At 33.4% G+C, this 15,959-nt stretch overlaps 3 protein-coding genes across 6 annotated transcripts; 2 read left to right on the forward strand and 1 right to left on the reverse strand.

Moving 5' to 3' along the window:
• The first annotated feature begins 2,396 nt into the window (after positions 1 to 2,396).
• LOC107927936 (bZIP transcription factor 29) lies at positions 2,397 to 5,387 on the forward strand. 2 transcript variants are annotated; one of them, XM_016859068.2, is made up of 5 exons: positions 2,397 to 2,848; positions 2,979 to 4,236; positions 4,317 to 4,449; positions 4,533 to 4,617; positions 4,829 to 5,387. In XM_016859068.2, exons 2-5 carry the CDS (start codon positions 2,984 to 2,986, stop codon positions 5,026 to 5,028), a joined length of 1,671 nt encoding a protein of 556 aa, XP_016714557.2. In that variant the 5' UTR covers positions 2,397 to 2,848; positions 2,979 to 2,983; the 3' UTR covers positions 5,029 to 5,387. The 2 variants fall into 2 exon arrangements, with proteins under 2 accessions (XP_016714557.2, XP_016714558.2); XM_016859069.2 differs by having other exon boundaries at positions 2,595 to 2,815.
• A 1,170-nt stretch (positions 5,388 to 6,557) lies between these two features.
• Positions 6,558 to 8,651, reverse strand: LOC107927966 (amidophosphoribosyltransferase, chloroplastic). Its single transcript, XM_016859109.2, is given in 2 exon segments — positions 6,558 to 7,821; positions 7,824 to 8,651. Coding segments are annotated over 2 exon segments (1,746 nt in total). The 5' UTR covers positions 8,509 to 8,651; the 3' UTR covers positions 6,558 to 6,760.
• Positions 8,652 to 12,223: 3,572 nt separating this feature from the next.
• LOC107908757 (uncharacterized) lies at positions 12,224 to 15,957 on the forward strand. 3 transcript variants are annotated; one of them, XM_041089264.1, is made up of 3 exons: positions 12,224 to 12,375; positions 12,533 to 15,161; positions 15,514 to 15,957. In XM_041089264.1, exons 1-2 carry the CDS (start codon positions 12,270 to 12,272, stop codon positions 15,136 to 15,138), a joined length of 2,712 nt encoding a protein of 903 aa, XP_040945198.1. In that variant the 5' UTR covers positions 12,224 to 12,269; the 3' UTR covers positions 15,139 to 15,161; positions 15,514 to 15,957. The 3 variants fall into 3 exon arrangements, with proteins under 3 accessions (XP_040945198.1, XP_040945199.1, XP_040945200.1); XM_041089265.1 differs by having other exon boundaries at positions 15,517 to 15,957; XM_041089266.1 differs by having other exon boundaries at positions 15,526 to 15,957.
• Positions 15,958 to 15,959: the final 2 nt, after the last annotated feature.

The following is a 15,959-nucleotide window of genomic DNA, read 5'->3' on the forward strand; positions in this document are numbered from 1 at the left end:
TTACATCAATATAATATCATGTAGTTTGAATATATATATTAAAAAAATCGTTTAAAAAAATTAGCATATAAGAACGGATAATCACAACATTTTCTTTTTGTTAATTTTACGTGATTTTAATTGGTACAATAAAAAATTTAGCCTTCAAAATTTACATATTCTGTTTATTTTCATAAGTATATTTTGAAGTTAATTTTTAATATTGTTTTTGAACTCTTATATATTTTTAAAATTTTTAAACGTTTTATCCAAATATATATATATATATATAGACAGAACTAAATTAACTGAATATGTAAACATTGAATTATATCAATTAAATTATGTACATATTGCGAAAAATATTTATTATCGTAATTAATTATTCTTAACTGCTCACTTTCTTTTCTTATAAGCACAACCTCAAAATGGTAAAATTATAACCCTGTAAATTATTAACTTATAAATTAATATAATGATAAAATTATATTTTAGACTAAAAAAATTAAAGTTTAATTATGGTTGGTCCCGAAAAAATATTTAATTTTTTTAAATTTAATATAAAATAAATATTGGATAATGATGATAAGGATAATATTATTTTGTTTTGGGAGATTGCTTATAAGCACCCATTAATTGTAATGCAAGTTCATTGCATTATCTCGTCTAATGATTTGACATTGCAAAACGTGCATGCATTGCTTGTTTTTGCTGTGATTTTGGGTGCAATTTGGTCAAATAGAGTTTAACTTGAATTGAAATTTAAAGAAATTACAAAATTAAATTTTTTTAATATTTGTATAAATTAATCATGTGATTGGTTTTTTTAAAGTAAATAATTATTTTCACTAATTTAAAATTTTAATATATTATAAAATATTTTCAAATTTCTCAACCTTAACAACAATATTTTAAGGGATTTAAAATCTTTTTTTTTTCATTAAATTCCAATAAATTAGGCATGTTATCATTTTTTTGGGGGAAATTATAATTGTTTTTTTATAAGGAATTAACTAGAACCTCGTGTGTCGGCTTGATGGTCAGGGCATTAACTACCCCGGGTGTGACCTGGGTTTGAACCGCACTAGTTGTGTTGTTGTTAGGACTTTACTCTCCTCTTATGTTTATTGGTGGGTTGCACTATCAATAGTAGCTTAGTTGAGGAACGTTTAATTCACAGCTTCATCAACAGAGATTGGAGGATACGAATTCATCACATCCTGAGAAGTCCCTTCGTCAATTCAAAAGGTTTTGTTGTCGGATAATGCTCTCTCTACATGGGTTTGATTGGTTTTGATGTACTCGCTTAATGTTATTTTCCATCAGAAATAAAAATAAAACCTATGGTTAATATATATGATTTCATTTAAAAACTATTGATAAAATCCTAATCCAATTGATTTGTGTAATTGTTATTAAAAGATGATATCTAATAATTATCAGATTTGTATTTTAATACTTATAAAATTTTGGTCAAATTATGATGATTAAAGTGTTGGAGGACTATGATCTAATTATGTCATATTACATGGATTACTCTAAAAGGATACAAAGGACTAAATTCTAAAATTGAGTATAGTAAAGAGAAAAAACCATAATTTGGCATTTTTATGTTACTTAGTCTCTTAATTGTAAAAAACAATGTTGGTTAGGGTTCAACAAGAAAAAAAAACAAAAATCGATGCAAACCATAAGGCTTCAAATTGGGTTTATTTAATTAATTAGAATTAATTTTTATTTTTTCAATATAAAATAAATTTTTTATTTAAATCAGCAAAAAATTTTAAATGCAAACAATATTTTTAAAAATAAAAATGACATGATTTAGAATGAGATTGCATTTTTTCTATTTATTAAAAAAAATTAGCAAATTAGTCCTTATATGTTCGGTAAAAGAGCAAACTGACCATTTTGTTGAAAATTTTATCTATTTTTACTGTTAAAAATTTGTCATTGTACATCAATGTGAGGAATATATGACGTGTCTGGTTATTTCGTCAATCACACTAATTTTTAACAGTACAAATAGATGAAAATTTTAATATAAAAAACCAATATACTTTTTGATTTAACGTATAAGGACTAATTTATAAATTTTTTGACTGAATAGGATAAAATATAATTAAACTCTTATTACAAAAAGTTTACATATTTTTATGAGAAAATTTCATTTCCATTAGTTTTCAACAATTTATAAATAAATAAAAAGGTTTGAACTTGGTTGATTGATTCTTAAATTAATTGGTATGAATATTATTATCAATGCAGGAAAACGTGAGTTTGAGGGTGTTAAAATAGATTAGAGAGGAACTATAACTATGAATAATTTTAAATATTCTGTTAAAAAGAACATATATTAGCAGAACTTGTAATGAAATTATTAAAAAAAAAAAGTCTGGATCTTTAGATCTCAAAATTGTCTGATGGATTCATATCATTGCTGCCTCTAATGTTGGTATTAGGATTTAGGACTTTGGCTGAGCTAATTAAGCTGCGGAGACAAAGGGGATTAGAAAATTTTGCGAAATGCAGTCGGAATCAAATTGAAATTCAAATCCCAAATGCAAATTTCACGCGTAGAAATTAGATTACGTGCATCTCATGAAATCCAATCTTTATTTTTTCCAAAAAAAAAAAAATCCCCTCCCTAAAAAGGGGTATTTCGTTTTTCAACAGTGAAGAAAAAAAAAACAAACAAAAAAGCATCCTTTTCTTCTTTTTGTCAAAGTTTCTAGAGCAAGAAACACAATCCCAATAACCCCTTTATTTCACCATTTTTGATGATTCTATCCTCTAAGAAGGTGGTAAAGTGTTTGTGTATATGTGTGTGAGAAAGGTAGCAGTATAGCACTTGTTCTTTGTTTTTAAGGTACTTTAAGAAAAACACTACTAAATGTTGTTTTTGTTTCTTTATCTGGGTTTAATTTTAGTATGTTGTTGTTGTTTATGGCTTTAATTGAATTGGGTTAAGCTTAAATTGTTTTCTTTTTTTTGTTAAGGAAAAATGGGAGATAGTGAAGAAGGTAATACTGATTTGATGCAAAGGATTCAATCATCATTTGGAACATCATCTTCTTCGATTCCTAAACAAGTTTTATCAATGAATCATCTTGAAATACCTCCACTGAACCCTAATCAAATCAGGGCTGTTAGGCATTTCTCTCATTTTGGACAAAACTTTAACGGCGGCGGCGGTGGAGGTGGCGGCGGTGGTGATGGTAATAAAAGAGTTGGTATTCCTCCTTCACACCCTAACCAGATCCCACCCATTTCGCCTTATTCACAGATCCCTGTGTCTCGTCCATCGAGCCATCAAATGGGTTCTTCTCAGGGTTTTAGTCCCGGACCGACTCATTCTCGGTCTTTGTCACAACCTTCGTCGTTCTTTTCGTTCGATTCGTTGCCGCCGTTGAGTCCTGCGCCGGTGAGCCAAATTTCGAACGATGTGTGTATGGAAGATTCGCATTCGTTGTTACCACCCTCGCCTTTTCCAAAGGCGAGTTCTCCTCGGGTTGGAGAAAGTTTGCCACCACGAAAATCACATAGGCGGTCCAATAGTGATATTCCTTTCGGGTTTAATACGGTAATGCAATCTTCACCCCCACCGTTAAGGGGCAGCGGTTTCGAGAATTCGGGTGTGCCTAGGCCAGTTCAGTTGGTTAAAAAGGAAACGAGTTGGGAAAGAGGTATTGATGGTAACGTTGAAGGAATGGGTGAGAGGAAATCGGAAGGGGAAGTCATGGACGATTTGTTTTCGGCATATATGAATTTGGATAACATAGATGCATTAAATTCTTCCGAGGATAAGAACAACAATAACGAGAATCACGAAGATTTAGATAGCCGAGCGAGTGGAACAAAGACCAATGGTGGGGATAGTAGTGACAATGAAGCGGAAAGCAGTGTGAACGAGAGCGGGAATAGTGTGACACAAGGCGGAGTTTATTCAACTCAGAAAAGAGAAGGGAACAAAAGGAGTGCAGGGGGTGACATTGCTCCTACTTCGAGACATTATCGAAGTGTTTCGATGGATAGTTTTATGGGGAAGTTGAACTTCGGTGACGAATCACCAAAACTACCTCCTTCACCCGGATCTCGTCCCGGACAACTCTCACCAAGCAATTCAATTGATGGGAATTCAGCTGCCTTTAGTTTGGAGCTCGGAAACGGTGAGTTCAATGAAGCTGAACTGAAGAAAATTATGGCAAACGAGAAGCTCGCAGAAATCGCAATGACTGATCCAAAGCGTGCAAAGAGGTATTGTATTGCTTGATTTAATATATTTTTCGACTGTACTAAAGCATTGCCACTTAACTTATCAGTTGTTTCTTTTGAAGGATTTTGGCTAATCGTCAATCAGCTGCACGTTCCAAAGAAAGGAAGATGCGGTACATTTCCGAGTTGGAGCACAAGGTTCAGACCCTGCAAACTGAAGCTACCACATTATCGGCTCAATTAACACTTCTACAGGTTGAAGATTTAGAGTTTTTTAATGTTATAGGATATATTCCTTACTTTCCTGTTTCTCATCCTTGAACTTTAAATCGATGCAGAGAGATTCCGTTGGGCTTACCAATCAGAACAATGAGTTGAAGTTTCGTATTCAATCCATGGAACAACAGGCACAACTCCGTGACGGTATAATCAAATTTTCATTAGCATGCTCTACTGTTTGTATCTTTTAACTTGTTTTAGATTGCATGCTACTTTCGGGTCGTAGTAGTATCGATACACATCTAGTAAAACAAAACACCAAGTCTGTTCCCACTGTTTACGAAGTCTCGTACATGGGAAAACATGATTGTTCTTAACTCGTTCCTTGCCTTATTGTGTTGCTTTTTGGACACAGCTCTAAACGAAACATTAACCGCGGAAGTCCATCGATTAAAGCTTGCTACTCAAGAACTAGGCGGCAATTCTGATCCATCCAAAGGCATGGTCTCGCAGCAGCTTCCCATTAGCCGCCAGATGTTCCAGCTACACCAGCAACAGTTCCACCAGCAACAGCAGAACGGGAACACAGCTGCAAAATCCGAGTCGAATCAGTAGCTCCCAAGTCCCGGCATTTGTAAGATTTGAAAAAAATCACCGTATGCCTCATTATTTCATAACTTCATCTGCATCCATTCATTGGTTTCTGATTTCCAAGTTTGACGAGTTTCATGGTCGTGGTAAAATCACGGTTCAACCTGCCTCAGGTATCCATCTCGGATAACGGAATAAAGTAATATATATAGCTTAAACAATTATATATCATATATAGCTATAGTTTTTTACTTATTTATGGTAGATAAATTATATTGGAATGTAAGCAGCAAGTTTGACATGATTTGTTGCATTGACAACACAAAATATTGGCTTTCTCTTTGTTTGTTTCTATTAATTGAGTATATTGATATTTCATTTCAGATTGTTGCCATTTAAGTTTTGGGGTTTGCTTAAAATTTTCAAAATTTTTGGGGGTTTAATTAGAATTTTTAAAAATTATGAAATGCACAATGAAAATTCAGTTTTTTATTGGTTCGGCTTTAGATTTTTTGGGTTCGGATCATTTAAGTTTGATATTAAAGTTTTTTGGGTCGGGTCATTACAAGTTTAAATAAAATATTACGGCTGTAATAATTGTTGCGATCAAAAGTACTTTTTAACAAAAATTGTAATATGTTGCGTAATTGAAAAACCTCAAACGTTACAATAATTGCTGTTTGGTTGAATTGACCATTTGTACGATTTTGGAAACATCGGATATCATGCATGGCTTGGATTAATGGCTGGTTAAACTGAATTAAACGTGGTAAAAGTATCGTATAGGCTTCTATTACTATAGTAATAGTAAGTAAGAGTCTGATTATATTTCGCTTTATTTAAAAAATAGATAAATTAATTTTTACATGTTAAATCAAGAGTAAATTGATTTTTTTGTTATTAATTTAATTTATTTTTACTGTTAAAAATTATCGCATGTTTTTCATTCTGGTGTATAGAGACAAATTTTTAATTGTATAAATGAATGAAGTTTTAAAAAGATTAATTTATCCATTTATTAAGTAAAAAAGATAAAATATAATCAGATTTCTAATGTAAAAGGCCCATGGCACTTTTATCTAAATTTTGCTATTATTAGGTATATCAATGCCTAAGTTATGAATTTAGTCATTTTAGTTTGGACCCAAATGTTAACAATTAAATTTACTTGGTTAAATTTCACTATTAGTCTTGCATTATGTGTAATGTTATAGATTTAGTTCATGCTTCCGATTTAATCATTTTTAGATTGTATTTTTTGAATTTTAAAATTTTAATCTAAATGCTAATGACTGTTATTAAATCTATTAAATTAATATAGCATTACACAATTTTACAGTAACAAAATTTAACAGATATTTTGTGATTAAAATAGAAATTTCAAAACTAAAAAAATAATCAAAGGTTAAATTCACAACATATGTATAATAAAAGGACTAATAACATAATTTAGCAATTAATTGTGAAGTTCTTAAACTCCCATAATCAAAAGAAAATATATAAAAGGAAACATAAAGGCTTGCAAGAAATAATTGTCAATAATTACAACAAAATCCCTGTAATAATATGATTTCATCTATTTGTCCATTGTTTATAAGCAAAAAGAAATCAAAACCCAATATATATAAAATGGAGATTAGGTTTTTGCAAAAAGAAAATAATGGGGACAAAATTGTATAAAGCTTTCATATGGTAGAAGAACCCTAAATAAATCACTGACCAACACAAATTATCAAAACGAGATAAACCCTAAACCCTAAATCTTACTCCGTTGATACAACGGATCGATTTCTTTCTCAACATCAATATTTTTCGGACCTCTAACCCAACCTCCATCGATGGAATCCATAGGTCCATTCAATCCATCATCCAAGAAATCACCTACTTTTTTCACTTTAACCTCCTTCGGCATAACAGGATACTTGCCGGAGAAGCAAGCGTAACAGAACTTTTGAGAATCGCTAGCCAACATTTTCTGCAAGCTACTGAATGGGAGGAACGCGAGGGAATCACATCCAATGAACTCTCGGATCTCCTCAACACTCATTTGGTTCGATATCAATTCCTCCGCGCTTGGCGTATCCACTCCGTAATAGCAAGAACCGATAATCGGTGGGCTAGCAATCCTCAAATGAACTTCCTTAGCCCCAGCTTCCTTAATCAACCTAACAATTTTTGAAGACGTGGTTCCACGAACAATCGAGTCGTCAACAACCACAACCCTTTTACCTTCCAACACACCACGAACCGGGGAAAGCTTAAGCTTAACCCCAAAATCTCTAATCTTTTGCGAAGGCTCGATAAACGTTCTTCCAACGTAATGAGACCGAATCAACCCTTGTTGAAACGGAACCCCTGCTTTAGCTGCATAACCAAGAGCAGCTACCACACCAGAATCCGGCACTGCAATCACAACATCACAATCAACCGGAGCTTCAGTAGCAAGTATTTCACCAAAAACATGTCGAGACTCGTAAACAGACCGTCCGAACACAACCGAATTCGGCAAAGCAAAGTAAATATGCTCGAAAATACATTGCTTTGGTTCAGGGTGAGGCAACAAGCAGAGTGATTGAACACCATCTTTTTTATCAACAACAAGAACTTCACCAGGATTCACTTCTCGTTCATACGTGGCTTCGATTAAATCGAGTGCACACGTCTCGGAAGCAAACACGACGGCACCATTGGTTCTCCTTCCCATAACTAAAGGCCTAAATCCATAAGGATCACGTACAGCAACAAGTTTATCTTCAGTTACAAACACCATTGAATAAGCACCTTCAAGCTTTTCACAAGCATCAACAATTCTTAAAAAAATGGCCTAGCTTTTGAAATAGCAATTAAATGAAGAACAACTTCAGTATCTGAACTAGTATTAAAAATTGAACCATTATCTTCAAGGATAGCTCTTAAAGTTCTATAATTCACTAAATTCCCATTATGTGCAACACCAACAGAACCAAACCTGTAACCAGCTACAAAAGGTTGTACATTTTTTAACATTGATGAACCGGCGGTTGAATATCTTACATGTCCGATTGCCATTTCACCAGGTAATTGACTAAGTTTGGTTTCATTAAACACATCGGAAACTAAACCGACACCGGTGACCGATTGAAGAACATTGTTATTCACTGCTACAATACCAGCACCTTCTTGTCCACGATGTTGAAGGGCATGGAGGGCTAAATAGCAGAGACGTGAGGCTTCTGGGTCACCGAATATGCCCACAACGCCGCATTCTTCACGGGGCTTGTCATCGTCGGTGAAAGAAGGGATAAAACTGGGTTCTGGGTTGGGTTTGTTTGCCGGAAAGAAGTCGGCGATGGGGTTTTTGGAGGAGACGGTGCAGTGAGGTTTGTGGGTATGGAAAAGAGGTTTGAGAGGGAAATAAAGGGGGTTTAGTAGGGTTTGGGGGACGAGATAAAAGGGGGGTTTGTTAGTGATGGGTTTTGATAGATGTGATGCTAAAGGAGAGAGGTTGGTGGTAGAGGCAGCCATGGATGTAAAACACAGTTCGAGGGAGGAAAAGGAATTGGATTTTGAAGGTAGAGAGGGAGGGGGTAAGAGGCCCTGTTTTCTCTCTCTAGGTTTTTGGAGAGAAGAATCAAAGGAAGATGTGAGGTGGCTTAGTCGCCACGAGATTCTCATAAAAGAGATCTGTGAGAATTTAAATTTAGTATAATAATAAATTTAGTCTTTAATGTAAATTTTTTTATTATTTTGGTTCTAAAGTTTTTCCAATTATTTTAATATTAATTTTTAATTTTTAATCAGTTTTACTTTTATTTTATTAGAAAATTTGATTGAAATGTTAAAATTTTAAAGATAATAACATCGTAATGCATGTGATAATTCACATGTATTACATAAAATTTAAAAAAAGTAAATAAAAAAATTTTAAACTTTCCAAAAAAAGTTCATAAAAATTATTATCCACATCAACATTGAACTATAAATGAATTGCTAAGCAAGATACCATGTTGGTTTCATTGCCAGTCAATTTTTTTGTCTAAATAAAAGAAAATTGATTAATTTTTGAAGATTGGGGATCAAATTGATCTAAAATGACGAATTATTGTCAAAGTAATTGATAGCAAGATAAATTCGTATTTTTAATATATTTATTTTTGGCTAATTATCGGATAAATGCTATTAAATTTGAGTTTTTCTTATCTAGAATGAAGTTGGTGTGTTGAATTCAAACTCTTATAAAGAGGGGCTAAATTGAAACAAAAAGCAAAGAGGAAGACTTAATTGAAAGATTGAAGATACAAGATAGACTGGATAAGGATTGAAAGGTTAAAGATTTTTTTCATTGTGGCTGGATAAAGATTGAAGGATTTTTCGATATTGTTAAAGCTCTATAATTAATTTAAGTTTAAATTTAATTTTTAAATTTTAATTTTTTAGTGATAATATTTAGAAAAAATCTAACTAAAATTTAGCATTAGAAGTATGTATAAATACTTTATACTACAGCCAATTGAACACACTTTTGGCCTTTATTAGATTCTTTATTTTTTTTCCATCCCTGCATCATACTCTATTATGTCATTTCAACTCTTTTACTTTTACTTTTAACTTTTTATTAATTGCCTACCAAGTCCTCCCCTTTCACACTTTCTACAATTTCACTTAAACTATTTATTTTTAAGCATGATACTTTTCGTGGTTAACTAAACCTTTTTTAGCCTTAACCTAGTTATTGCTTCAACAAAGTAATTGTGAGATATAAACTCACACTAAATACTTTACAATTCGATATTTGTTATCTCTTTGGTATATAGAATAGTACAAATTCGTCCCTCAAAGTTGATTTGATTTCAATTCAAAAAATGTGCGTTGGGTTGAAATCGTTTGGCATACAGTTGGGAAGTTGAGTCGGCGGTGTTGTATTCAAAACCTCATGAACAAATTGGCGTCTTCAATTGGAAAAAACTAGTTGGATTCCGTCAAAGGAGATAGTGGTCGGATTTAAATGACCCATCTTTTTTTTTTGCAATTTCGAATATGTTTTATTACCCCTCATTTTTTTCCAGCATTGCTACGTACAAGTCGTGGGCACGACTGTGACCGCGACAACGATTCTGGTCACGAAAAAAAAGGCGAAATTAGATAGCTAGTCCCCGTGGATTCGACCTTACTGCTCTATATTGCTATTACTGTTATTTGTTGTGAGAATTTATATTTGATGGTTTCGACTTTCGACGCCCATAAGTGACAAAAGAGGTAAACGTTGATGGACAAATTTATTGTTGTGCCTTTAGATTTTGGCAAACCTCTCTAATTAAATTGTTTGGTTAAATCATGTGACTAGTCCCTATACTCTATATATTTGAAAAATTTTAGTCTCCTTCCTTTTATTTGAAGGAATTTAATCCATCTATTTTCTATGATTTAAAAATACAAATCTAATTGTTAACACTATTAAAAAACTTTTGTTAAATTCAAATTCATTATAATGTCATTTTTTTAGGTATATGGCTACTTAATGAGTATTTTATTTTATGTCATAATGTCACAGTAGTAAGATTAAGACCTTCACGACGAAAAAACTTGAATTAAAATAAAATCTGAACTATCATTGAAATAGTTTTAATGACATTGTGGAGGCATTAGTAGCTTTGAGATCCCATGTTGGAGTAAGTTTTTTAGATTTATGTTGGTTCATGGTAAAAGTACCATAAAAGTCTCTACTAAAAATAATGGGTAAATTAATTCATGTACGTTAGGCCATGCCAAAATTTAATTGTAGAAATGGATAAATTTTTAACAAAATTTGATATTTTTAATCTTCGAACTCTTTAAAATTTAAAATTTTTAGACTCACCAAATGATATATTTTAAATTCATTAAATTAAGTTTGTTATTTTTAAAATTTGTTATGCCAAACATATTATCATATGTGTGATGCCATGTCAATTTGTTATTTCCATTTATTACTAGCTAGAAGACGAATTAATGGATTAACAAGTATCGTTTGCGTCAAGATTGAATTCAAAATTTGCGTCTTTGAATGTTCCAATTGAAGAATTTGGACTAAATTTACAACTGTATGCATATAACAAAACTAGTAATTAAATTTAAACAAACAAACTTAAATATTACTGTTTGGGTCGAAACTAAAATTTCAAAATTTGATATAAAGACTGAAATTGATCAAATTAAATTATAGAGACTAAATCCTCAATTTTTGTAAAATATAAGGACTAAAAACAAAATTTAACTTTCTTACAATTACTTGTTTGGCTTTGGATTTATCGAGGATAATATTTGATATGATGTATTATTATTTTTATATTTGTAATTATAAAGTTTTTAAAAATATTATTTTTTATTTTTTATAAATATTTTTTATTAAACATCTAATACAAATCATTTAAAAAAATATTTTTATAAAATTTAATTAAGTTTCATATATTTTATATAATTCTTAAATCATTTAAATCATCTAAACTCTTTAACTTTTAAATTGAATGATATTAGACAGTTGAGTACGTTCAAATGAACGATTTTCGAGTTCATGTAACAATAATAAAGATGTCAATTAAATTAAATTAAATATTATAATTAGCATAAATCTTATAATTACTGAAAGTATCTTTCTTTATTTAATTAATTTTTAATAACATAATAAAATTGATGAGATAATAAATAAATTTTTTTTATAGTTAGACTTGATCATAAGTCGGGCTACTCATCCAAGTCCGAATGCTCACCCAAAAAGTGAGAGGGTTTGAGCAAAAATATAAACTCAAAAATGGATTTGGACAAAAAATAAAATATATTTTCTAAACGAGTCAGGTCTTGGGTAACATTTTTCGCCCAGATCATCCATCAAGGCCTAAAGGTCCATCAAAAAAATGGATGGGTTTGGGCAAAGTAATATAAAAAATTAATACAGATTAGTCGAGTCAGACTTCAGTTTAACATTTTTTATTTTGAGTCATATTTGAGAAAAATTTTAGACCAATTTTGAACCGGACGTGGATCTAGAAAACGTGTCTAAAATTTGGCATTAACTTGGCCTTACTCGACCTATAATCTTATCAATTAAATTTTAGATATTAAAAAAAATGATATGAAAAGATAAAAAGAGATTAAATTTTAAATGTACAAAGAGTATAGGGATTAGAAATAAAATTAAACTAACATAAAAACTAGAAACAACCGCAGAGGATTAAAACCCCAAGAGTGAAAAAAGCTTCGGTTTCGTTTCGTAGAGATCGGTGTTCTCTTCTTTTTTCTTTTAACCGTCAATGCAGTCTCTCCGTCGCCCAAATTCTCAAACATTCAAACAGATCAAAGCAAAACGATGGCGGCGCCGCCTCATGGTCCTTACACCGCCACGAACCTCTCCTTTCCGTAATTTCTTTTCACTCTTTTGTTTCGGTACCGTGTTAAACGTTCCATTTTTTTGATTTTTTTATCTGCATGTGATTTTGACAATCCGGCGAACACCTAAAGTGCACCAAAATTTTTTTTTTTTCAAAATTTTCCGGTATGAATTCAACCATGGAAGAACCAGAAACAAGCTTAGTTGAAGAAAGGGAAGAGCTCATGGTTTCACCCGATAGCGAAAACGAAAACAAAAACCCTTGTTTAAGAACAGCTCATTTCCTCAAACCTATTTCAAGTTCCCTTGAAACCCCACTTCCTAAGCTTCCTTCACAACGTTTTTCTTCAATTGAACCTAAAGATCTGCCTTTAAGTCTCAGTTTCCATGGGTGGAGATGCAGGGCAAGTAATTGGTCGACATGGGTTGAAAAGATGGTTGTTTTACATGAATCAACTTGGAAGGAAGCTGGTATCTATGAAGCCATCGTGAATTCAACTTATCAGATTAAGAGAAACAGTGATTTAGTTCTTGGTTTAGCTGAGAAATGGTGTTGTGGGACTAAAAGTTTCTTGTTTTCTTGGGGAGAAGCTAGTGTTACACTTGAAGATATGATGATCCTTGGGGGGTTTTCTGTTCTGGGTTCCCCTGTTTTCACCCCACTCGAAGCTGAAGAATCCAAGGAAGCCGAAGAGAATTTAAAGAGTGCAAGGATCGAAATCGTGAGAAGCAAAGCTAAAAAGGCTTGCCCTCGTTTATGGATGCAGAGATTCATGGACAGTGGCAATGAAATCGAGCATGAAGCGTTTCTTTCCTTTTGGCTTTCGAGGTATGTTTTCACTAATGCACACGAAACGATTAGGGAACATGTTTTTCCCATTGCAGTTCATTTAGCTAGAGGGACAAGGCTTGCGTTAGCACCTGCTGTACTTGCTAGTATTTATAGAGATTTGTGTTTGTTGAAAGATGCAATTACCGCTTCAACTAAAATGGGGAAAGAAGAGGTGTTTAAGCTTACCCTTTGGTCACCATTTCAATTAGTTCAGGTTTGGGCTTGGGAGAGATTTGCCGAGTTAAGACCCAAGCCGAATCCGATAGTGAAAGGTGAGCAAAGGTTGGTTCAATGGCACGATGTGAGTTGCAAGGTTGAGAATGTGAGGTTAGCTCTCGAGTTAGCTAATGGAAGTTTTGAATGGCGGCCTTATACGATGCAGATTGATAACTGGAAACAACCTAAGTTTTATAGGGAGAAGGAATTTTGTATATGGACTACTGCACGTCTCGATAAAGAGCTAGAGTCCTTTGTTCGTTGTTTGAAGGTCTGTGAGCTAGTGGGGCTTGATTGCATAGAACAGTACCTTCCCCATCGAGTTGTGAGGCAATTTGGAATAGATCAAGATATTCCCAGTTGTGTTCCTCAATCAAAAGATCAGACTCCTGAGCTTGCCTGGCTCAATTACTGTGAATCACTCACTGGTGTAAAATTATACATTCCTTCTTGGCTATATAAAGCTGGTGTTACGGCACGGTACTTGAAATGGTGGAACAAGTCGGTATTGGAGAGCAAAGGAGCAGCTAAGGGGTTGAAGAAATCAGCAAAGAAGCCTAAAGGAAAGAAACAAGAGAAAAGTTCTTCTGGTTGCCTTGGCTTTCATCAGAAAATAGAGAGTTTCCCTGGAAATGCTGAAGCTAATGATCCGTCGGTTTCTCCTAATTGCTCCACGAAGAGCTCGAAGAAACAAGGAGACAATATCAACAAGACTACTAATGCTAGTGGTTCCTTCTCTCGTTTTCCTCTTAGGAAATCAAAGAGTGTATCCCAGATTTTAGAAGAAAAGCAAGTGAGCAACAATGATTCTATGTCCAGCTCTTGCAGAAGGACCTCTATGAAATCAGCCAAGAATCTGAAAAGAAAGAAAGAAGTCAAGGAGAAATCTACTTCTCCCAATGTTCCTTTGGGAAGTTCCAAAGAATCAGTACAAACTTTGAAAAGAAAGGACAAAGATGAGAAAGATTCTGCTTCTCCCGGTTTCATTAAGAAATGCATGAAAAAATCCGCAGTGAGATCTAAAGGAATGAAGGAAGATACTCCTTTGTCTGCCTCTTCTAGATTTGCTTCAGGAAGCTCCAAAAAACCAGCATCGGTTGTGAAAGACAAGGAGGAAGGTAGCAGCGATTCTGCCCATCAGGTTTTACCTTTAGCGAATGCAAAAAAATTACCCAGCACTGTTGAAAGGAAGAAGGGACCCAGTGCCGATGATCCTATTTGTTCCGTGCGGAAGTTTGATGGAAAGGAAGCAGAGGATTGTCTTGAGGATAATAATCCAACTATAGCAGAAATGATGAGATCTTGCAAGAAGCGTCGTAAGGTCAAAGCTAAAGATTCTGATGATGATGGAAACCCATCAGGCCATTCTCAAGGTCTTTCATCAACAATTGCAGATGACGAGGTTGTTAAATATTTGGAGCCATTAGCAATATTGGCCGAAAAGGTTATCGAGGATGAATCTGTGCTAAGAATAGGGGAAACTTTTGAAGGTCCCTACAAGGATCAGAGAGAACCGAAGATAGTGCAGGAGGAAATTGTGATGGGAGAATCAGAACAAACAGTTAAAGATGCAGAGGATGGCCTGCCAAAACAACCAGTTCCCGAAATGCTAAGCATCAATGGTGTTGAAGGAGAGTGCAGTTGCTATGCAGTTGACATACCGGGATTAACACTTGAAGCTCGGATTAGCAGGCTTGAGAAACTGGTTGAAGAGCTAAAAGCAATGAGATCTGCTTGCAAGTAGTCCATAGCTATTAGCATCAAGATGTACTTTACTCATTATCCTTTTTTCTTTTTCATTTTTAATTTTCAATTAGAATAATGCATGTGTTTTTTTTCTTTGATTTAGCCAAACATTGTATGTCAAAACATGTCTATTGATTAGGATAAATTATGACTGCTATGAAATTTTAGTGATTTGTGTGATTTGTTTCACCCTGATTATCTGACTTATGTTCTTAATCATCACTCAGAAGATAAGTGTAAAATTGGAAAGACAACTTCCTGATAATGTTCAACCGATAATAAATTTACATATCAGCAGAATACATAAGGTATTGATATTTGTTCTTTTTTGAGTATGCTTTGGCTATGGTACTGATTTTTGTTTTCTTGATAGGAGTTTGCGCAGCTACAGCAGATTGAAAAATTGTCGGCATGAGCATTAACCACAGTCTTCTTGGATGCAGCATCTTCTTCCCTCAGGTTGCTTTGCCTTTTTATTTTTCGTTTATCGTTTCCAGCTCTTTCTTTTTAACCCTACTTATGTATCATTAGAGGTTCATTGTGTTCTTCTTAGTTTATGTCTGTGGAGTATAAATATTCATCTTCGAACAAGCTGTTTCCTTGGGATGCATTACCTTCTTCCGTTGGGTTGTATTGCTTTTTTATTATCTTTTTCATTTATAGCTCAATTTTTGGTTTTTTAACCCTACTTACGGGGTTATTAGAGTTCGGTTGATGGTCTTCTTAGTTTATGGTTTAAAGCAGACAAACTTGTAAAGCTCAAACTCCTGGATGTATACTTGTACCATTATCTTTCTAAGCTATATGAATTCTTTTATA

This window comes from Gossypium hirsutum, chromosome D02 (assembly GCF_007990345.1).
Source record: "Gossypium hirsutum isolate 1008001.06 chromosome D02, Gossypium_hirsutum_v2.1, whole genome shotgun sequence".
NCBI lineage: Eukaryota > Viridiplantae > Streptophyta > Magnoliopsida > Malvales > Malvaceae > Gossypium > Gossypium hirsutum.

Coding starts and splice junctions, on each gene's coding strand:
- LOC107927936 (XM_016859068.2), top strand. CDS start 2,984: ATGGGAGATAGTGAAGAAGGTAATACTGATTTGATGCAAAGGATTCAA. Junction 4,237..4,316: donor GATCCAAAGCGTGCAAAGAG/GTATTGTATTGC, acceptor TTTCTTTTGAAG/GATTTTGGCTAATCGTCAAT. Junction 4,450..4,532: donor CTCAATTAACACTTCTACAG/GTTGAAGATTTA, acceptor AAATCGATGCAG/AGAGATTCCGTTGGGCTTAC.
- LOC107908757 (XM_041089264.1), top strand. CDS start 12,270: ATGCAGTCTCTCCGTCGCCCAAATTCTCAAACATTCAAACAGATCAAA. Junction 12,376..12,532: donor GCCACGAACCTCTCCTTTCC/GTAATTTCTTTT, acceptor CAACCATGGAAG/AACCAGAAACAAGCTTAGTT.